Below are 22,818 nucleotides of genomic sequence, written 5' to 3' on the forward strand. Positions count from 1 at the left end.
TTATTTTGTCTTTCTTAAAATATTTTTATTAATAATGTGTGTTTAAATCATTCAATCATAGTAACTTTTTAACGAATACAATTATTATAAGAATTATTTGAGGATAAAATAGATAAATATTAGAGACAAAGTAAATTATATTCTTATATTTATATTTAGATGAAACTAATTACCATATTAGATTTTAATTATAAAATATAAATAAGATTTTATAATTAAGAGGCTGTTAGAATTATATTAAACTACGCATATATAAATTCTAAACTCCTTCAGTCGAAATCCTGCACTTGCACGTCTCTCTCTTTCTGCAACCAACTAGCCACGGCGAATGGAATCTAGTGCGTCATCTTTGAGACCCCCGATCTGGACGTACTCTAATAATTCGCTTTGGTATTAGATTACGTGAAAAAGTTACACCAACAGCTAGTAGAAGATGCTTTTTCAAACAGGGCATCTCGACAATAAATTTTTTTTTTTAACCAAGCATTTTTTTATATTCATATTACGGGCTCCCCTGTCTCTTTCAAAGATTGTTTCATTTTTTATGGCCTAAAAATTTTCTTGGTATAATTTTAAATAATCATTATCTTTTATGAAGTAATTTTTAATTTTTTTTGTTTTAAAGTATATATAATTCAAACAAAATATTTAGCCGATAAATTCAAATTATTTAATATTAAAAAAAAAAAGGAGCAGTCCAATTCTTTTACTGTTGGACTGTTGGTACTTCATGATAGAAGATCAGGTCGCGAAATCCGGCGTTTAATCTTGCGCCTTCGCTCCATATTATAAAAGGCGCAATATTTATGTATTTCCGCCTCTGTTTCTCTGCGTGTAGCCTCAGTGGCTCCAAGAGCACAACCGAGCGAGATCGGATCAACTTATGTTTATACCGCCTGAGCTAAATTTGGAATTGCAGGCCACTCGTCTAACGCGTCTTTCTTCTGTGCAATCTCTCTCGCTATCGTCCGAGTAATTAACATTCGATCCTTTTCGTGCTTTTTTCACTGTGCACTGGTGTTCTCACCGGATCGCTTGTTTAGTGCTAGTTTTGTTTTGCTTTGTGTTTCAAATTTGTCTTATGAGCATTGCATGGTGAGAACGATCTTTTAAGGACTAAGGTATTTAGAGTTTTTGATGCCACGTGCTTTGGATTTTTCTTCGCCGTCTTCACCAAAATAGGACTTGGTTTTGCACCAGTGGTTTGTTTATGTAATAATACCCGATCTTTGTCTGGCAGCTAGATTTCATTGTCTAACGAGGTAGATTGTTAATTATTTCATTCGCATGATTGATATGGAGATTTTGGTGCTTAGACTCCTTTGTCTTAAGCATTTTAGTTCAAATGCTCAGTGAGTTAGTATAAAATGATGTATGATTGATAATTGATAAAATGGCGATCCTGTCATTTTTATCCGCAATGCATGCAAATGTTTCTAATTACTTATCCCGATCAACATTCATTTTATTCTTCTTCTTTATGCATGTTCTAGCATTATTGTACTTGCTTGACTAGCTTTTGGATCAATTTATTGAATTTTACCTGTTTCTGAATCTTACACACTCATACGTTGGGTCTTCCTTTGGAATTAGGTTTCTTGGGTATTTTGAAGCTGTCTTCTTGTTTGTGCCATGGCTGTTGAGGTTGACGGGTTTGAGATGGTTCAAGGCCCGGAAAAAGGTGCTGAAGGAGACAAAGCTGTTTTGCCTGGAAAAGTAAATGGACATTCGGAAAAGGATACTGTAGTAGCTGAATCCTTAAAATTTGGGTCACATGAAGACGAACCTACCAAAGAAGGGAATAAAATTTCAGATTCCATTGCACGCAAAGATGCAGTTGAAGATTGGCCAGCTCCTAAGCAGATACATTCTTTTTATTTGGTTAAGTTCCGGCCTTATGATGATCCTAACATAAAGTCTAGACTTGATCAGCTCGATAAAGAGATTAGCAAGAAAAATCAAACCCGGTTTCAGCTCACTGAAGCTTTGAAGGCAAAGCGGGTGAGTTGAGAATTTGTTGGGATTACTATGTAAATTTTGTTGTGTGCTCCCCCTGGGGGGGGGGGTGTTTGGGCAGGCTTTTCACTAGCGAATATTCAGTCCCTTTCCCCATTATATTCACCTCTATTGAGCATTGCCTTTGCATCAGGTAAGGCATACATTTATCATCCACTGGTCATAATGGCATCGTATACAGAGGATCTAATTTTTATAATTATTGCAGCACTTGGCCGCTTGCACTTTAAGTTAAAAAAATCAAATTTCTAGTTGTCTCTTCACCATTTTATCGTTCCTTATCATCACAAGGTCAAATATTACTATCCTGACGCTAAATTCATATTTGTTTTGTTGGTGCGACACATGTGCATTTAGGTCACGAACTTTCTCTTTCTTGTCATATTAATAAACGTACTTGTGAATGATAAAAGGGATATTTATGATAAATCACTTCGACAGCTTACGTTGAGAAACTCTGGCCAAGATGCATGTAATGTTAGGATTTGTTCTCAGGCCTGCTTGGTGATGGATGTTAGTATCATCACAAAAGTAGACATGACAAGACTTGAAACAATGTTGAGTGAAGTCTCATGAAAAAATTATCTTAAAATTCATCTTCCATTATCTCAAATAGCAGAGCTTTCATATCAATTAATGATGGGCTGTTGTTTCCTGGGAAGTTTTATATTCATGCAATGAAATGGCATGCTAAACTCCATTAATTTAACCTGTGTGGATATTGTCTTTACCGCAGTCAGAACGAGCGGAATTAATTTCTCAGATTAAGGCCCAGAGAGATAACGATAGGCAATGCCAGAGTATATTGGATGACAAAAGAAAAGCAATTGAACCTCTGCAGCAGGCACTGGGCAAGTTGCGTACACCAAACAATGCTGGTCGGGGTGGTTTATGCTCATCTGAGGAGGAACTGAATGATATTGTAGGTTATGTTTATCAAGTTCTCTTAAATGCTAAATTTGGCCCTTTGTTGTTATTGCAATTATTCATTGACATCTATCTCCTTTTCACCTTTACTTCCATTTTTATTGGTGAATGCAGATCTATGGATTGCAGTACCGGATACAACATGAGAGCATTCCGTTGTCTGAGGAAAAACTACTCCTTCGTGAAATCAAGCAGCTTGAGGGAACAAGGGAGAAAGTTATAGCTAATGCTGCCATGAGGGCTAAATTACAGGATTCACTTGGGCAGAAAGAAGCCATTCAAGATCAGGTTAAGGTAAAGCAGCTTTATTTTCATTTGATTACAAGCTTTATATTTTGTTATAGCGATGCCTCTTCATTCTTCATGTGCTGGAGATTTGATGGGCATTTGAGTGAAGCGGGGAACCCTCGTTTAGGTGAGAGAACCTACCTATTCAAATACTCCACAGAGTATCCCATACTGCTCAATCTTGGAATTTAGTCATTCTATACAACCTTAATCTCCATCAATTGGCCCCCCTTAGAAAGCTAATGTCTCAGCAGTTATACTTGATGACACTTCGTTTTGTCCCTTGCCTGCCACAACCCTCTGTGATGTAGCCTTTTCTGGACCTGGGCATTTAAGTGAGGTGGGAAACCCTTCCTTAAAAAGTAGCTATTGAGATGGGAGAACTGGCTTATCTAAATACCTCATAGAGCATCTCATGCTACTTAATGTGTGGCTTAGACATCTTCTACTGCCTTAACTTCCGTCATAAACCTTTACAAAAGAAAAAGTTTTTTATGTATTCTTTGTTATTGCAGGTTATAGGTGGGGATTTGGATGGAGTAAAGAAGGAGAGAGAGATAGTTCGGTCCAAAATCAAGCAACTTGATGATTCTCTGAAAGTCTTAGACAAGGATATTCAGTCTTTACAGGATGAACTAACAGATGTCATTCAGAAGAAGGATAAAGATTATGAGAGCATTCAGCAGCTGAGAAAACAACGTGACGAAGGGGTGTGTCCACTTTCTTTTTGATACCATACATATGTTGATGTTTGTTTAAACATTGTTTTCCTCGCATGTATTATTAAGTAGTTGTGTGACATGGGATGTCCTGTGCAATTAAATTGCAATGTTTATTCGGAATCAGAATGACAAATCCTATCTTTTTAATGAAATCATATCCCACATTAAGTCAAGTGAGACATTTAATTGGAGTAGGATGGATGGTTTTGACTCTCTCTCTCTAATTTTCAAAAATCTAAAATGGGATGAATGGTTGTGATTCACTTGATATCAAATGTAAGTCATGTCCACTCCATTTTCATTTCATCCTTTTTAACTCAACTCATATTTCACTACTGCTGTTATCATTCATGCCAAGCACACCCTTAATCTTTTTAGTTATGATAAAATAAGTGGCTTTTGATTTATAGATGTCATTGTAGCTGGAGCCTTGAAGACTGAAGTTTTACTAGATAATCAATGTTTAATTAGTCGCTTATGGACTCATAAGTGTTAGGCTTACGGGAGAAGGATGAAGAGAGAATAACTCAAGGGTCACAGGGGGGCCCAATTCTGGGTTACCTGCTGATGAAGTGGAAGGAAAAAGGGGAAAATGTATTGTAACTGACCATGCACATGAGGAGTGATGTGGAGGTGGGAGAGTAGGTCACCAGAGGAAAATAATTAGGAAGGATGTGGGTCAGAGAAGGGCAAGGAAGAATTTGGCTGGGAAAAGTGAGGTGTCATTTACCTTGAGTGCTAGAGTTCTTTGCTTTGTTGTTTTATTTATTTCCCCGAGTTTATAGTTCTTTGCTTTGTTCTTTTATTTATTTCCCGAGTTTTCTTTCTTTTATGGTTTCCATCTCTAGTCATCTGAGACTGTCAATTTCCATTGATTCGCTGTTTGAAGAGGATTACAGCTCTATATACATAAATAATGCCAGAAATACTTCTGGTTGCATCATATACCAAACCAGGAAAGAAGAAAATGACGAGTGAATTTTACATGCTTGATGTACCACTTAAGTCCTTATTTCTGAGCTCAATCTTTTGTGAGTTTTATGTAGTCCTGCAGAATAAATTATTTATTGAACTAATTTTACCATGTTGTTCAGAATACTTACTTCCACCAAAGCCGTGCCATTTTGAATAAAGCGAGGGAGCTTGCTGCAAAGAAAGATATTAAAGCTCTTGAGGAACTTTCACAAGCAGAGGTTCTACTAAATGCTACTCATTCTTAGGGGCACCATAAGATATCAATAGCTGCTTTGCTTTCTATTTGCCTAATTGTGTTCTCCTGCTTTTCTATATGGTGTTAGGATGTGGTTAATTTTATTTATTTTTTGGCTCTAGGTTGAGAAATTTATGTCACTCTGGAACAGTGACGAGACTTTTAGGAATGATTATGAGAGAAGAATTTTGCCTTCATTAGATATTCGACAATTGAGTAGGGATGGACGGATTAGGAATCCAGATGAAAAGCCACTGTTGGAAGAGTCAAAACCGTCTGAAACTGATGCAGTGCCAAAGATCAGCAAAAATCAGCTAAAGGAAGAGCCCAAGTCTTCCCCGAAAGATAGTTTGCCAGCTCAGAAGGTCCAGAATGAAGCCAAAAACAAAGAGAGAGATTTGAAATCTAAGCTGGAAAATAAAGAATCAGCAGAAGCTGATAAATTGAAATTTGAAAAGCCACTAAAGGAGAGTGTTGTCAAAGAGCCTGAAATTGATCCAGCAAAGTTGAAGGAGATCAAGAGAGAAGAGCAAATTGCAAAAATGAAGCAGGCCTTGGAAAGGAAAATGAAGTTAGCAAAGAAAGCTACAGCCAAGGCAGCTGTCCGAGCACAGAAGGAAGCTGAGAAGAAGCTTAAAGTAATTCTTTCTTTCCATCTTTCTTTGACACGTTTTATTTTTGGTTCTGTAATCTAAACGTGGTTCCTTGAGTTCTTTTAGGAGCAGGAAAAGAAAGCAAAGAAGGCGGCTTCTGCCTCTGCTCCCATTCCCAATCCTCAGGAACCGGCAGATGTTGCAGTGGAGGCTACAGAACCAGAAAAGTTAGATGAAAATGATGATGGCCCGGTTGTAGTGAAGGAAAAGGTCCAGAAAGAGAGTAGTATCAGGTCCAGGGATCGAACAAAGGGCCGTGGCTCGTTTCCTAAAGTTATTTTGAAGAAAAAAAGGTCTAAAAATAACCGGGTGTGGGTTGCATCTGCTGCTTTGTTACTGTTGCTCTTGGTGGTGCTCGGGTATTACTATCTTTACTGGTAAAGTTTGAGTGTAGAAAGAATTGTAAACCAATTTTTCAGGGCTAGTTTGTGAGGTTAGCCAAGTTATTTCTGTTCTCTACACATTTCCTGGGGTAAGGGATCAAACATGCCAGAGCTGGGTTTGCGGTCAAGCTGCTTTTGTTCGGGAACTCGTTCACGTGTTAGTCTGACTTGGTGATTTTTCAATTTTTTTCCTCCAGATTTTGAGATGTTGCGGGAAGCTTGCATTTTTCTGTTAGTTAGTATTCGTAGGAACTATAATATATACACACACTGTACATTTTACTTTCATTAATATCAGTAAACCAGGCTAGCATCTGGATTGTCAAGTTATACATCTATGTGTGATGCTCAATAATTTAATGTGTCAAACGACTTGCTTCTGAAATTTGTTGCAAAATCGAGCCCTTTCACTTTATGGGGGCCTAAATGCTAAATGTTTTTTTTTTGGGTTACATAAATGCTAAATTTAATAGACCTTGTGAGTAGTTTTCGGGTAGTATTTTTGGTTGTGTGGTCCCTTTTGGCATCATGAACTACAGAATAGTCATGCACAGACAATTATGATCATGTACTTATCAAATGCTTTTGTTTGGTTAGTATAGGAACCGAAACAAAAGTATATAAAAATTAACATCTTTTACCTAAAAATAATTGTTATTTATTTATATGATTTTATATAATTATCTGAGATATGATATTATTGTATTTGTATTGGCTTTGAGCTTTATTTATCTGATCGAGGGAATCTCTCTTAATATAATTTTTTTCCCCAATCTTCAAAGTTTGAATCTTTAACACTAACGGAAAAGAACTTAATGTTTGAATCGCCTACATTATTTTATTTAATATTGAAGAAGTTGTACTACTTTTATAAATCTAAATTTCATAAAAGAAATTCAAATTTTTTCGTCGGCCTATTACGACATCGTTTTCGGCTTTTGGCCCATTCGTGAAAAATTTCCCGGATTTCAAAACTGCCAAATATTTTTTTGGGCACCGAAAACGGCCAATTTTGAACTTCCGGTGCGGTCGTGTTGAGGAAGCGCGCCCCCGCCATGGCCGCCGCTAGCTTTGTAACGCCCCGGTGTTTGAGCAGAGCAGCTCAGGCTTTTGCATTCTCTACTTTTCCTCGTTGCGACGCTAAACTCTCTTTTCGGCGGACCATTTCCTCTGACCCGTTCGCTGCTTCCTGTCCTTCAGGTCTGGACTTATCCGTAAAATTTTTCCTTTCTCCTTCGTTTTTCTGACAGGTGTTCTATGTAATTTGATAAAGAGGGTCTCGTTGGTGTTTAGATGTTTCGTCAGATTCCTGGGATAAACTTTGATAAGTTGAAATTTTCTTGTAATAATGTTTGTGATGCGGAAAGAAGTCTTCCTTATTGGCAGCTGATATGGCTGAAATTGACAGTTGGACACACACCCATAAAGTCATAATCATACTGCTTGGCGCTCCCATTAGGCTTTAGTATGAGGGTATGTGAAAAACCTTGTCATAATAGAGGCCCTTGCTAGTTATTAACGAAAACATCTAGGAAGCAATAGAGGACCTTGTCAGCAATGACGTACATGCCAGATATATTCTGCATTCGGGTAATAATCATGGTTAAATAATACTCCTCCGGTCCTAATTATAAGACCCAATTGACTTATTTGAGGAGATTAAGGAAGTAAGTTAAGTTGGTTATTTATAATAAATAAGTGTTATTATTCTTAAAATATCCTTGCTAATTAAATATATTGGCTAAAACTATCATTATTAGAAGGATTATCTTGGAAAAAATGCATAAATATAAGAGACAAAATGGATTTGGGTCTTATAATTAGGACCAAATAAAAAGTCAAATGGGGTCTTATAATAAGGACCGGAGGAGTAATATATAACGATATATTTTATATTTCTCTTGCTTCCCTGAACAACCAGCCACTTACAAGTATTATCCTTTGATCATCTGGCTGAAAGATGCTTAATAGGTGATAGCACGGCAAAGGTTTATGCGCGATATTTTCTTCAGAGCTTTTGAACAATTGTTCATTGTTATATGCATTAGTTGTATGATAGATTTCTTATTTTCATCTCAATTATGACATGCTATTCACATTTTCAACGCTTTATGACTTGCAGCTTCAGGTGTAAGCCAGACCGTACAAGCTTTGAAGGGACAGGAAGGTGATGTGCTACTCAGGGGAGTAAAAGAGAGAAGTACGATAAAAGAAGTGAAGCATATTCTTGAGATGGTACTATGCAGCCTTTCTCTTCAATCTAGATTACCTCAAGCATCTCTTAAGAAGCCTTGGAAGTTGAAACTCTTTCCGTGTCATTCTAGATATATCGCCGTTGTGTTTGTAAATTGACTGATTCATTGAGTTATCTGTACTGAATTGGAAGTTTGGAAAGGGAGGGGAGTTCATTAAGTTTTGAAATTCAAGGGAGTTATCTGTGTTTTGGCGTTACTGTTTAATTCCTTACCCGGTTGTCAGCTGTCATCCATTTTATTATAGGCTCAAAGCGCATCATCTAGACGAGAAGTTCTTCATACAAATTTTCTTACTCCTCCAGTGCTGAAGGAATCTATGGAAGTAATGGGAAAATTAGCTGGTGTGAAAGCAATTGCTCAAGGAGGTTACCCACAGGTAACTATCTGGATAAGTATTTTCCGTTGCCTTGGGACATAAGTTCTCTGTGCTTGTATATAGACATACACTCAAATATTCTCCAGGCTGAACGCTGCCGGATTTCTGTTGGACATCCAGAAGAATTGACAAGTGACCCTGATATAATTGCAGCATTGAGGTAAGTCTTGTAATTTCCTACTTAGTAAATTTGCAAGCTCGCCAGCACCCATTTTTAGGTTTCTAGATCCCTTTCTAATATTTACCTAAACTTTCTCTTCTCAGCATTACAGGAAACTTTCAGTTTGAACCTTGTTCTCATGGAGACTTCCTTGGTGCAATCCTTGGTACAGGAATCACCAGAGAAAAACTTGGAGATATAATATTGCAGGTATTTCTTTTCTTCCATTTACTACATTATATTACAGAAGATTCTGTTTGAACTTGCTTTCAGTGAACAGAAAGAGGCTTCTAGTAACAGATATTTATTAATATTACTAGTCTGGATCTGTAAGATTTCTTATATCCAAACGAGGAATTGTAAAATCTTACGAGGAGCAGCAAAAGCTGGTTTCTAAACATCAGTATCTTCTTATGGCACATTTTGACATAAATTTATATTGTTTGTGTTATAAAACACTTGTATTTCCTGAGCCAATAATAAATGAAATTCATGCTGATGGAATAAACTTAAGCCAATAATAGCTAGCAGTCAATTGCGTTCCAAAATCTGTTACTATCGTTGATTTTATTGTGAATTTTCAGGATTTCTCACTTGGTCTTAATATCCATTTCATTTCAGCTTATTCACAAATAAAGCTTCCTTTTTTCTCATTCTTTCTTTCAGCGGCACCCATTAGGAAAATCATTCATAGAATGGATCTGAACAAATTCAATTAATTATGTCTTAAAAAAAATCAAATCTTTATCTGGAAACCGAATTCAGGAAGAAGGTTGACAAATTCCATACAAATAGGTGGTTATCTAGTAGTTGGCTGAAATTCAAGTGATGGCCTCAGCTTGGGATTATGTTCTCACATTCGCATGCATTCTGATTTCTGTGTGACTCTATCCATATCCAAAAGCAGTTCTTCAAACCCCCCCCCCCCAAAAAAAAATCCCCTTTCTCCCTTCCTTATAGTGCGCAGATGCACAGATTTCAGTGATTTAAATTTGGTTTTGCTACCCAGGGCGAACAGGGTGCTCAGATACTTATTGTTCCGGAACTTGTTGAATATGTCATATCATCGCTGGGTAAGGTAGTGTTGTTTTACTGTTGCTGTATGGTTTTTTTATTGCTTACTTTTCTCAGGAGACATCGATTACCAAAACAAAACAAAAAAGGTTTCTGTTATAAACATTAATAGCATATCATTATATTTCTAGGATATGAATATTAGATATATTATCCATGTTGTTCTGATTGCATCTCTCTTTTTAGGTTGGTAATGTTCCTGTATCTTGCAGCAAGATACCATTAATTTCTCTTGATTATGAACCACCCAGGTGCATCACTAGTTCTGGTTTCAACTTCTTTTTAATTTAATAACATTTTTGTAACAGACTACCAATTTCGTCTGCTGCGCAGAACCAAGTCATTTAAAACCATAGAAGCATCATTAAGAGTTGATGCGTTAGCAAGTGCCGGGTTCAACATTTCACGTTCAAAGCTAGTTGACTTGATCAGGTAGGCAATTGCTTACAAATTGTTTGTTGCACATGGTTAATTAGATTTTCTGCATAACAGGGTAAATCTCTATGAAAATTGCTCTGTTTATAGATAGAACCCGTCTAGCTGTAGCCACACTTTGATAAGATATATATCTACGGTTTGCCTATGAGCTTAAATTTCTCTGGTCGAGTGTTGAGATGTTTCTGGTATGCACATTTTTTGGGATGAACTTGTGCTATATTCATTGGATTTTCACCACAAATCCTATATATATATATATATATATATATTTTTTATGGTAAGGACCTAGATTTGTGTGATAACGATAGCGTACAACTCATGCTTGTAGCGATGGGGCTGTTCGTGTTAACTGGGTCCCTGTCTCTACCAAAGGAGCCACGCTCAAGAGTGGGGATATTGTATCTGTTAGTGGAAGGGGAAGATTAAAGGTATGATGCCGATATTTAAAGAAGGCAAATACCATCTGATCTAATCAAGCTTGATCTTACCCGTTTTTGAAGTGATGGAATGTGAATCTTCCGATAGTGTTTCTAGACAGTTGTTCCAATTGCCCCGCTTTATTTTGATGCAGATAGGAGAAATAAACTCAACAAAGAAAGGAAAGTTTGCAGTGGAGTTGATTCGATATTTGTAAAAGGTTTCTGCAGGAGCTCACTTTTAACTGAGATAATCCTTCCCGTGGAAGACATGGTCCCCTTGGAAAATAGTGGAAAGAAAGAACTTTAATCATTTGATGTGAAGATTGTGATTATGGATGAAAATGGGGTTAGTGGATCAAGTTGCAGAAGAGAGTCGGGAAACTCAGGGTGAGAGGAATTGGTCGTATAATGGAAATTATACGCGTTTATGAACATTTTTTTTATCACTCATGCTGACAGCATCTTTTCCTAAATTTATGCCATTTGCGTACAAACACACGTTTTGTGAATGTAAAAAAAAAAAAAAACTTAAAAGGAGTGCAAGAACGGAATTATATAACACAAATATATATATGTACACACACATACACACACGAGTAAACAAAATTAAGCACCTGGCAAAATCAAATCAATTGTAATGCCGTGAGATAGTTCAATTATTGAATCCAACCCATTTCTTCTTCCTCATACCTCTTCATCATGTAATTTTTGGAAAACTGCGGAAAAAAGTATTATCCAACAAAATCTTAAAACACATTGAGACATAACCCTCTACATCTCAAAACTGATTGTGTTGAAGCTTGGAAGTTTAGAAACATTAACCTTCCAATAAATAAATTTATAATTTTGTTAAATTTCAAGCATACCCACAAAAACCATTGTCACAAGAAACTCCAGCAGAACACTTCTTGTTACACTTGCCACAATGGCTTCCACCATTGAAGAGCACATTGGTGCAAATTCCATTGCAGCATCGCTCTCCTTGCTTACACTTATGACCACATTGTCCACAGTTGTTCTTGTCGCTAAGAACATTGCGACAATGCTTCTTACAGCAGAAAAGCAAGCCTGTCCCTTTGCTTGATGGTATCCCATTGCAGATATTGTGAGCGACACTGGAATTATCACAGCGTCTGCCTTTCTTTATAATTATCTTGCTGGCCAAGAACCTGCTTCGTGTTCTCAAGTGGGAAAACAATGGTGGGTCAACAACGTACTCTTCTTCTTCTTCATCCGTATCTTCTGTACCTGTTGAAAGGGCCATTTGGGGGTGAAGAGATAGAAGGACAATAAGGGTGGTCAGAATAATGGTGGTAAGCTTCATGAGGGTCTTGGCCATGGCTGGCTAAAGGTGTAAGCTTATTGTTTAGTTCGAGATGTGTAAGAAGGTTGAGATTTGGAAATTTAAACTCAAGTTTTTGTGATAAAATATTGCAGAATCTTAGGGGACGAAGGTGTGTTGCTTGGAAGATGCATGAGAATTATTCTATTTTGGCAGTGCTTCTTCCCTAATTATCGGCTTAGCATTACTGAGTTAAGCTTTAATTGATTAGAATAATTCTGCACAAAGTTGCATTCTAAGCTGATGAAAAAAAATTGTTTTCGCCGTTTCTTCTTAGATTTGGTACTCTGGCTCAAGGTGTTAGGCTGGTAATTAACTTCACAAATTATAATAAATTATCGTCCATTAAGGTTGGCTTGACTGAAATTTAAGGTGTTATATCAAATTACCTTAGTTAACTGCAGCTAACAATTCACAATCAAATCAATAATTTCTGGTAATCTCTGCGCATAAAAACTAAGATTTATTTATCCTGAAACATCACATTTTCATTGTTAGATTTACACAGTTAATAGCGTGGTTTTTTATATACTAAAAACAGAATAGTAAATGGAAATTTCATTTTAAAGTTTCAAAAGTCATGAGATTCATCTGCATGGAGTCACATATCATTTTGGACATCACAACAACTTATTTCTATCTCACCAAGAAAACCCATAGACACATGAACCTAGGCATAATTTTCTGGCTCAAAAACAGAATCTTTGGCAAAATTTATATTAACGGAATTTGACTACACCCAGAAACAAGAGCCACATACGGTGGTTTATCTTCAACAAGACCTCGTAATTTATCTTAGGATTACCTTAGATTCACAATTAGCTAGCTGTGGAACGGACAAAGAAAAGCTAAAAGAAACTCGAACAAAATGTGATGAGGCATGCATGTTAAGGCCAACATGTTGACCATGGAAATATAAAGGCAGGCACACATGCAGGGGATCTTGTTTATCGGCAAATATGTTGACTTTTGAAGCCAATGCTATATCCTTGCATACATATGGCTTGACTTTGTAAGTCTACTCTTCTGCCCAATTGCCCATTCCCTCTAATATTCTTCACTCCAAATCATTCAATAGCATACCCTTACAGTCCAAGCCACAAATATACATACACATATGTGTGTATATATATGTGTGTGGAATTTATTGCCTCCACTTCTTGACCTAGAAAGCCATGGCCAGCTCTAAAATGTACGTTGACCTTGTAGAGTAAATTAAGGTTCGTTGCATGTTGTTAGCAGTTAATTACACGCAGGTTTCTGATGCTGAATACGAAATAATTAGTCAATGCTAATTAATTAGATTAGATTGTCCGTGATCATTTCTGAACCTAGCTAGCTAATAGCTACATTTCAATCGCCTCATTCGACTTATATCTGCTTCTAGAAAGAAAGGGTTTTTGAATTTTCTAGATATGCACATATAATATTAGGCGACTTTTTAATAGTCAATTATTACGTGGACTACACTAAATAATATTAGTATTCCTCCGGTCCTTAATATAGGACCCAATTCTTAAGTTGGTTTTGGTCCTAAATATAAGACCCTTTCTCATATTTATCGATTTTCTCTAAATTACCCCTATGAATACTCCCTCAACTATAATCAAGTAAAAGAGGGAGAGGGAGTATTAAGAAAGACGATTATGGTATTTTAGAAAAAATATGTCACTTTTCTTATAATTAACTAACTTACCTAACTTCCTTAATCTAATCAAATTAGTTAAATGGGTCTTATATTAAAGAACGGAAGAGCATATGCTTATTATTTGCATGAATGATCCCGTTTTAGATACACAACTACCAACCATTAATAAGGCTCGATACCTACAAACTCGTAAAGTCGTGGACTTGGGCACAAATTTGGTCGAGACATATAGCTTCCACGCAAATAAACTGTAACTGATTATAATCAAATTCCGAAAAGCTATACCTAAATTCACATTTGAGCATGTGCATATATAACTATCATATGCAAATTTAATTTTCATAAATATGAAGAACCATTATTCATTTTCAACAAAATTCTGCATTGATGTTGGATATAACAAGAGGTTCTTTGAGAAGTAAAGTTTGACTGACTTACCAAGTTTCAAGTTTTTAACCTTCTTCTGGAAGCTAATTTCGTTATACAATTAAGAGCGCTTAATGTGAATATATGTCTTCTTATTGAGAAATAGAGTTTGACCTGTTAACCTACAGGCAGTTTGAGGCTGATAATGACGTAGCTAGCTAAAACAATTATATGAAATCACGTTTTTAGATTGAACATTTCCATATGCTCCTCAAGTTCTTAATGTAAAACCTATTTAACTAGTTTAATTAGATTAAAAAAGTTAAGTAAATTAGTTAATTACAAGAAATATGACATGTTTTTCTTAAAATACCATAATCATCTTTCCTAATATTCTTCCTCCTCCTATTTGATTATAGTTGAATGAGTATTTATAAAGGTAGTTTAGAAAAAACTGATAAATTTAATAAATAGATATAATATTTACGACTAAATTCAAATCAACGATTAGATTATATATATATATATATATTAAGGACCGGAAAAGCATTCCTTAAATGTCAATGTATTATGTAACTTCACTGAATTTTTTTTTTTAAAAAAAAACAGATGGCTTTGATGTATATCTTGTGAGAAGAAATTAAACTAATTTAATGGCCATATTGAATATGTTCGTGCGCGCGTAAATGTAATGTGGGGAAAGGTAAATTGAAATAATATATTCTGACGGTCCCCTCTACAACTTGTTCGTTTTAATTAATTTTCTCTTATATATATTTATTTACTTTGCACAGACCATTTTGTCCACTCATATGTACGTTTGCCAGAAAAGCAAGTTTGAAGGATGGCAATACAAAAATTAATGGATTAAGAATAAAATATATAAAATTTTCAAAGCTGCATGTGAAGGCAAGTAATAACAGAACCGTTTCAGTATTTCACACGCAACCCACATAACATTTATAGCAATTCAACGAAGTGTAACCTAAGAAAATTAGAATTCAATTCCTTCAATAACAGCAATACGTTCGAGTTGCGCAAGTCAATGATTAGTTTGGTCAAAAGATCAAACCATTAATTTGAATAAAGGATTCTTAAAATATCATAAGAATAAAACCGCATATAATATAACCAATGGAATATGACCTAGCATGCATCTGACTTTAATAGAGGGAAAGAAAACGAAAGGTTTGGCTTCCATAATCCAAGCTATATGTAGAACTGAGAGAATTAGGTACCGTATTTTAATTAAGTTGGATTAGTATGTAAAATTGGTAATACTCCTTAAATGAGCAAAAATATGAAAAGAAATATAGTTAAAAAGCGGGTCAAACTGGTAGCCACTATGTTTATATATTGTTTCTGAAAAAGAAAAACCCAGTTTGAATGTTTAGTGCGTGTCATGTCGTATGCATCAAAACCTTATTTTTAATTCTTCTTTAGGGTTGTCTTTCCTTTCTTTTATGTATGTGGAGGGATGAGAGAAGATCTTTAGGGCAAAGAGAGTCCTAATTAAGTGGGGAGTCCTTGGGGTCCTATATAATGATTAGATAGACTCAAGACTAATATTGGAGTGAAAGGAGGGAAGGAAATTGCAGGGAAAGTGTTTGAGCTACAAGGTGGTGGGGTTTCATATTAACGTCATAATTGAAAGCAATCATAATCGTTTTAGGCTGTGTGGGGCCATTAAGTTTGACTGAAACTAGTGTTTTCATTTGCTTTGCTTGACGGAAAGGGGAGAGGAGGTTTCAGAAGCAAAATAACATCATATGTATATATATTGTCCTTGAATCTTGTATCGCATTCTCATTAAATTCAATATAAAAAAGTTACTTTCTTCTTGTAACAGATACACTCGATCGAAGGGAAAAAAAATAAATTAGGTACAATAATTTCTTTGGTGTCTCTATCCCGAACCACATTTAGAATCATGGATCATAACTTCCAAGTATTTATTAGGCTATTTAAACGAGAGTGGATTTGAAGCGATGTGAAAAATATCATATTGGACAAAGTTAATTAGGATTAATAAATAATACATATGAAGGGGAAAGCCTCATATATATACAACTAATCTTTATGATTTTAAGTTGAGATGAATATGCGGTCATATAAAAAAAAGAACTTGAAATAATCATATGAAAAGTAGGGGTGATGCCTGCTGAAAAGAAAATGATAGAAAACCATTGAAGATGTACAAAGAAAGCCATTGAAGATACCAATACAAAAATTAGACCCGACGGTATGAAGTTTTTAAAAAGTAACAGAGGAAAATAGAAGAGAATGCTCAATAAAGTAATTGAATATGACTTTCTGATTAACAACTTATATAAAGTTTTGGTCATTGATAGAGTATAATCACATCATACAATTCACATAATTAATTAACCTCACCTAATAAAATAAAACTGATGGTTGTTATTACAGGGAGTCCTCCACCACTTATCGCCTATTTGTTCTCTCTTCAAGGTTTGCTCTCCTGTTCCCAACAGTATTAATATCAATGGAGAAATGTTTGAAAGGACAAAAATAGAGGTGTGTTTCCCCTCAAAACAATATGTCTGCAAATACAACCAAACTTCTCTTCACCCAGTAAGAAGCTTCGTTCATGCTTCTCTTTGTGTCATCCTTCCTAATTTCCCCAATCTTCATATCTGTCTGTCTACCACTTTGCGTACACAAAATCTAACCTACTATGTATATATCCTCTCCAGTCCAACTCCACTACAATCATATGGATATATCTATATATATAGTGATCGATCAGATCCCCCAGTATGCATATACCCACTATTTTCGGGCTAGGTTTGATTTTGCTGTGGCTGATACGATTTGAAGGTGACCATTTGCTTTGACCTTGTTCCCTCTGGTCTCTGGTATGTCGTCGTCCATTCATTCTGATCCACCCATCTCGTGCTAACTTCCTTTTTCTCTGCCTTACACTGACTTTAATTTAAAGACATGTACCCTCTAATTAATAACCAAATCTTCCATATAATCTGAGATGACAAGTCTCTTCTCTTAACTTGTACTCTAGCATCAACACGAAGGAGTGATTTCAAAGTGAAAACGTACTTCTTAAATAAACTACTACTTCACTAATCTTTTCTTCGTAGTGATGACATTATTAGTATTTAATTTATATATCTGTGTGGTCTTTCTTGCAACAAATAGACTTCTTATTTTGATAGAATTGCTGTGAGATTTAAAGATAGATAATTACTAAACAAATCTCAATAACAAGTAGACATCATTTTTTACTTTAAAACTTGTCATTGTATGCTACTCAGTTGTTATGAGACTGCTTAGTAATTATTTTTATTTCTTGTGAGCTTGTAACAATTCTCCCTTTTATTTTTTATCTATTAGGATGAAATGATCAACGATAATTTCTTTTAAAATATTTGAATTGAGAAAAATTAATACAACTGATGAGATCGATGTAAGAAAGTTGAAATTAAAGTTTTAATTTCCTAATCATTCAAAAAAAGTTTAATTTCCTATGATTTTGTTTAAATCCTACATCGGAATGATGTTTAACTTTTATAAAACCGAAATCAGACTTATTTTTCACTACTTTATATTAACTTCAACTTTGAAGATACAAATGATAACCATCAATAACTTTGTTTAGGCGTGGGTTCGCAGAACACCTCGCCGAAAGGGAAAAAAACAAAGAAAGAAAGATTGATTACTAAGTTACAAAAAGTGACAGCAAAAGCAGATATATCCGCAGGGACAGTTGAGAATTGCAGTTTTAGGTTATTTAGCAGAGGAAAGATGAGAGACAAAGAAATTAAAAAAAAATGATATATGTTCCTTTGTGGGTTTGTCTTGTGGAATTTGGCCAACCGAAAAGTGAACTGTACCAAGGAAGTTAGTCAAACCTTGCGGCTTAGGTAGCCTTCCGTGATTGAAACTGAATAATTTTGGTTTGTTGTTTTTGCTTAAATTAAGATATAGATGAAAAAGATGGTCACCACCAAAAAAGAAAAAACAAAGAGTCGTATAATGTAATAGAAAAAGATGGTGAAGTACATAAAGCTCAAACCCATGTGGCTACTTTTAGGGTTTCAGGCTTAGACCGGCTGTGACGGTGAGATCATTAATTAAAGGTTGGCGGACTCTTCAAAGTCATCCTTCTTTCAAACCACCATTGGTTGTCAGTTGTCACCACCCTCCTCCTCCTTGCATCCGAATTTATATTCCGAGGCATCTCTTGGCTCCACCATGAGAGGTCACAAGAGCTAGCTAAGTGACTTGGTTTTTGTTTAAAGTATTTAAATAAAAATCAAATCATAATGTATATAAAGTAAATATATATAAAAAAATTTATTTCAATTTATCAAAAAATGTTTTTAAAAAATACTTCTCGTTATATTCAAACACCCCCAAAGAGTAAAATATTTTCTCAACTTTATTTAGTGCTTTGTTTAGAATTGTGGTATTAGGATGTTTTAAATAGTTATTTTAATCATGATTTATAAAATACAAAGTAAATTTTGTAAAAAAATTTAATTTCAATTTATGTGAATGTGCTTATATTAAGTAGTCCTAAACAAGTGCTTATACTTAAAAGTACGGAGAAGTATTCATCTGATGTTATTTATATGTCACTTTCAATATATTAAATCTTAAATTTGATCTAATTTTACTTTATAATCTACTCTCTCCGGTCCTAAATATAATACTCATTTTGTAGTGTAAAATGGGTCTTATATTTAGAATTGAATATTATCATATTTTTAACTTTGTCCTTGTGTATAAAATAAGGTAAAATCGTACATTTATGTCAACTATATGAATTATAAATAGAATTAAAAAAACAAATACTACACTAGACTTCAAAATCTTGTCCTTGTAAATTATAATATGAGTGATATTTGGAAAAGGTGCTCGTTAATGAACCACTGAGTTAATCACTCCGCCACCCCCCCCCCCACCCTTTAAAAATACTCAGTCAAGCCAGCCGGCCAATCATCTCTCTTCCTATATATACTAATGTTTTTTTTTAGGGCTCGAAGTCACTCGTTTTATTTATTGTGGATAATGAAGATAATTATTATAATAATGTGCCCTTAGTTTTTAACAGATGTGTGATAGCCAATGGAAACTGCGCACGTGTACATATGGTGTGGAAACTAGTGAATGCATGCATGCATGCTCATGACAGAACGATGATAAAAATAAATTACTGATGAGAGGTTTGTTAAAGTTGTAGCATCCCTCAAATTATTTTAATTATTTTTCGTATTATATATATGCATATGCCTGTATCTATTAGATTGGCACGAATCTGCTAATTAATTAGGTTTTCGGATATATGTGTGTGTGTCAGCTGTTTCTGGACATGTTATCATCATCTGGTTATTGCGAATTCTAAATTATCAAAATAAAAAAGGTAATTAAATTAAAGTAAGAATCCATCAACTAATGGGTATCCAGCTTAATTATTAGTTTTTGTTAATCAAATTCATAGATTAGATGAGTATTATAAGCGTGAAAATAATTAACTTTTTGACAATTATACTGAGAATTTAGTTTGGGCATAATTTATTCTGCAGGTCGGATAAATTAAGAGAGCACACAAGACTGAAGACAGACTATGCCATATATACACAACAACAACAACCACAGTTTTCTAATTAATACTACTACCTTCCGTCCTTAATATAGGATCTTGTTTGACTTTTATTTTGGTCCTAAATATAAGACCCCAATCCATTTTGTCTCTAATATTTATGTATTTTTTTTCAAAATGGTCCTTCTAACAATAATAGTTCTAGCCAATACACTTGATTAACAAAGATATTATAGGAAAGACAACACTTATTTATGACAAATAACTAACTTAACTTCTTTCCTTAATCTCTTTAAATTAGTTAACTAGCTCTTATAGTTAGAACCAGAGGTAGTATTATTGTTTTATCATTGGGAATTCAATTCTTATCTTTTTCTCTCACTCTTTTTGTTTTTCCTTTTAAAGAACCATTTAATCCGGTAATTCTTGTATCAGTTTTAAAAAAAAGAAAATCCGATGGTGCGTACTTGTATAATCTCATACTCTTAATTAGATATCTTTGAGTTAGCTGTGAATAAGTAATTTTGTGTTATATAAAGTAAATATACAAGAAAAATTATATTGTCCTGTAAATCACCAAAACACTTACTTTAAACTGATCAAACAATTACATAATATGAGAGGATCCAAATCTAAGAGAATTGTGGCTTAATTAACTAACTTTAGAATATATATGATGAAATATGATTTATTCGTTGGTCAAGGTATAATAGAAATAAAGCCAAATAATTGGTATTCCTAGTCATTATTCTTCAATGCTTACTCATTTTCCACTCACTGGGTGGCCTTGGTATCTCTCACTTTCTTCCCCCTCTCGAAAATATCTGCATCACACGTTTACACATTTCACCATCAAATCATCAAATTCAGAACTCCAACCAAGAAATTAAAAACAACAATTAATATTTTTTTTAAAAAAAAATAATCTCTCGACTTTCAACAGCCTATTACAAAGCCAATCCACTAAGTCATGAGTTGTGTTCTAATTATATTATCGTGTATGTTTCCCGCATCCTGAGGTCGATGATATATTACCTTTTCCCTTTCTGAGAATTCAATGTAATTAACATTTATGCTGTGTGATTAATTATTACAGACGACGATACAGTGTCCGTTGCTTTTCTGGCACTTAAACCAGCAATCAAATTCATAATAATAATATTTTTTTTTTGGGATATAACAGATGTACATAATGAAGCTTAAGAAGGGATTCCCACGATCTTAATCATAATTAAATCCTTAATGACGGCAATTAATTAATTATACCGAACCAGTAAAGCAAGCCGGGGCATTGTCTTGTTAAATTAGATAATGTGCTAAATTGGCATTGGATGGAACGGTCCCCAGCTTCCCTGTCCGCTCTTTGAAAATCAGAATGTGATTCTCTTTTTTCTCTTTTTAATTTGATTTGATCTTTTTGAAAAAAATAAAATGGTGGGAAAGTATCAGAAGCACTTAAGGTTAAGGGAGTGGACATGAATGAAATTTGGTGAGGGCAGTGAGATGCTGCGTGGTGGGAGAATGAAAAGCGGGTAAATTAGGATCCGACAAGTACTTCTGCTGCATTTGTTTTGGGAACCGAACTGATTCACTCCATAATTGCAACCATTTTTATTATAATTTAATCACTCCCGTTCTATATACACTAACGCAGGACTTTCCCCTCTCCTAAATATATGAATTTCATAATTAATTTATAAAAATTTAAAAAAATAGTTGAATTAGTTATTTTTAATAAAAAAATTATTTGTTATAAATATGTGGTAGTTTTTCCAAACACCCATTTAATCATTTGTACAATTAGTGAGATTGTTTTGAAAAAGAAGAAGGATAAAGGAGTATCCGGTATTTTAATGTTATTTTTTTGATGCTATGTTATTTTTTAATTACATCTAACACTTTAATATTATTTTTAAAAAAATTATAAATTTATTAAACAATATTTGAACCAAAACAAGCTCCTTTGTTAGCAACTAGAAGGAGTAGTACTGGTACTCGTCAAAACTATAAAATGTAGATATTAAACTACTGATTCATACCAGTAAATAACCCTCTATTAAGTTGGAAAATAGATACATCATTTTCTGAATAAATTACATCGAATATGTATGTGTGTGTGTGGAAGTTAAAAATATTTACGTATTAAAAGAAAAGAATATTTTTTTTGGGGTGGGGATCCTTTTTGTCTTTAGAGTAATTTGTCTGTAGTTGGGGTGACGACAGGTCGACAGTGGGGAAGAGGTTTGAATAGTTGACATCCTATAAGGGGATTTGGGCAAAGCCTCTCTCCTATTGGACACTTCCCTCTCGCTTTATTCTTCTTTCCTCTCTCTTCAGCCCCAAATCTGACCTCTACTACTATATCTATTTATAATTTTTTATCCTTATATCTATATATAATATAAAAAATTATTCATTCTTATATACTACCTACCTCTAGTTCTTAATATAGGATCTTATTTAATTTTTATTTTTATTCTAAATATAAAATCCCAATTCGTTTTGTTTCTCATATTTATCTATTTTTTCTTAAGATAGTCCTTCTAATCATGATAGTTCTAGCTAGTAAACTTGATTAGCAAAAATATTTTAAAAAAAACAACACCTATTTGTTACAAATAACTAATTTGATTTATTTCTTTAATCTATTCAAATTAATCAACTAATTCTTATATTTATGACAGAATGTAGTATTAAAATACATAATTTTTTTTTGTTACTTATTTTTTTTTGGTAAATGACTACTCAACATCCCCAAGGCATGAATCTATTGCCAAATCCTTCAACACGCAACTAGTTTAAACTCAAACCTTTATTGTGAGAATTAAAAAAAAAAAGACAGAAGAACAATTTTCAAGTGGGCAATGTTTGAACACAACATAATCAGACATTCATGTGAAAAAAAACTGAAACCTGCTTTACTGTGAGATCAAACCAAGAGGAGCTCTCTTATGCATCTA

At 34.4% G+C, this 22,818-nt stretch overlaps 2 protein-coding genes across 7 annotated transcripts; one reads left to right on the plus strand and one right to left on the minus strand.

Annotated features, from left to right (window-relative positions):
• The first annotated feature begins 827 nt into the window (after nt 1–827).
• Nucleotides 828–11,417, plus strand: LOC114748703 (proton pump-interactor 1). Of its 6 annotated transcripts, none has more exons than XR_003740495.1 (13): nt 828–972; nt 1,594–2,001; nt 2,753–2,938; nt 3,058–3,237; nt 3,747–3,941; nt 5,048–5,146; nt 5,286–5,801; nt 5,883–6,193; nt 8,322–8,434; nt 8,699–8,830; nt 8,917–8,990; nt 9,095–9,200; nt 10,000–10,068. XR_003740495.1 is itself a non-coding variant. In XM_028937155.1 (10 exons), exons 1-10 carry the CDS (start codon nt 7,255–7,257, stop codon nt 11,134–11,136), a joined length of 966 nt encoding a protein of 321 aa, XP_028792988.1. In that variant the 5' UTR covers nt 7,167–7,254; the 3' UTR covers nt 11,137–11,417. The 6 variants fall into 6 exon arrangements, 3 of the variants coding, with proteins under 3 accessions (XP_028792987.1, XP_028792989.1, XP_028792988.1); XR_003740497.1 differs by having other exon boundaries at nt 5,883–6,175; XR_003740496.1 differs by lacking the exons at nt 8,917–8,990; nt 9,095–9,200; nt 10,000–10,068 and having other exon boundaries at nt 8,757–8,831.
• A 156-nt stretch (nt 11,418–11,573) lies between these two features.
• LOC114748677 (protein GRIM REAPER-like) lies at nt 11,574–12,260 on the minus strand. The gene has a single exon (XM_028937125.1). It carries the CDS (start codon nt 12,258–12,260, stop codon nt 11,778–11,780), a length of 483 nt encoding a protein of 160 aa, XP_028792958.1. The 3' UTR covers nt 11,574–11,777.
• Nucleotides 12,261–22,818: the final 10,558 nt, after the last annotated feature.

The sequence above is a fragment of the Neltuma alba genome, unplaced genomic scaffold, assembly GCF_004799145.2.
Source record: "Neltuma alba isolate B1F8T4 unplaced genomic scaffold, ASM479914v2 tig00005777_pilon, whole genome shotgun sequence".
NCBI lineage: Eukaryota > Viridiplantae > Streptophyta > Magnoliopsida > Fabales > Fabaceae > Neltuma > Neltuma alba.

Bases quoted from the DNA above. Each gene is read 5' to 3' on its own strand.
- LOC114748703 (XM_028937154.1), top strand. From the start codon at position 1,633: ATGGCTGTTGAGGTTGACGGGTTTGAGATGGTTCAAGGCCCGGAAAAA. The intron at 3,238-3,746 runs GTAAAGCAGCTT...TTGTTATTGCAG, and splicing joins CCATTCAAGATCAGGTTAAG to GTTATAGGTGGGGATTTGGA. The intron at 5,147-5,285 runs GTTCTACTAAAT...TTTTGGCTCTAG, and splicing joins AGGAACTTTCACAAGCAGAG to GTTGAGAAATTTATGTCACT.
- LOC114748677 (XM_028937125.1), bottom strand. From the start codon at position 12,260: ATGGCCAAGACCCTCATGAAGCTTACCACCATTATTCTGACCACCCTT.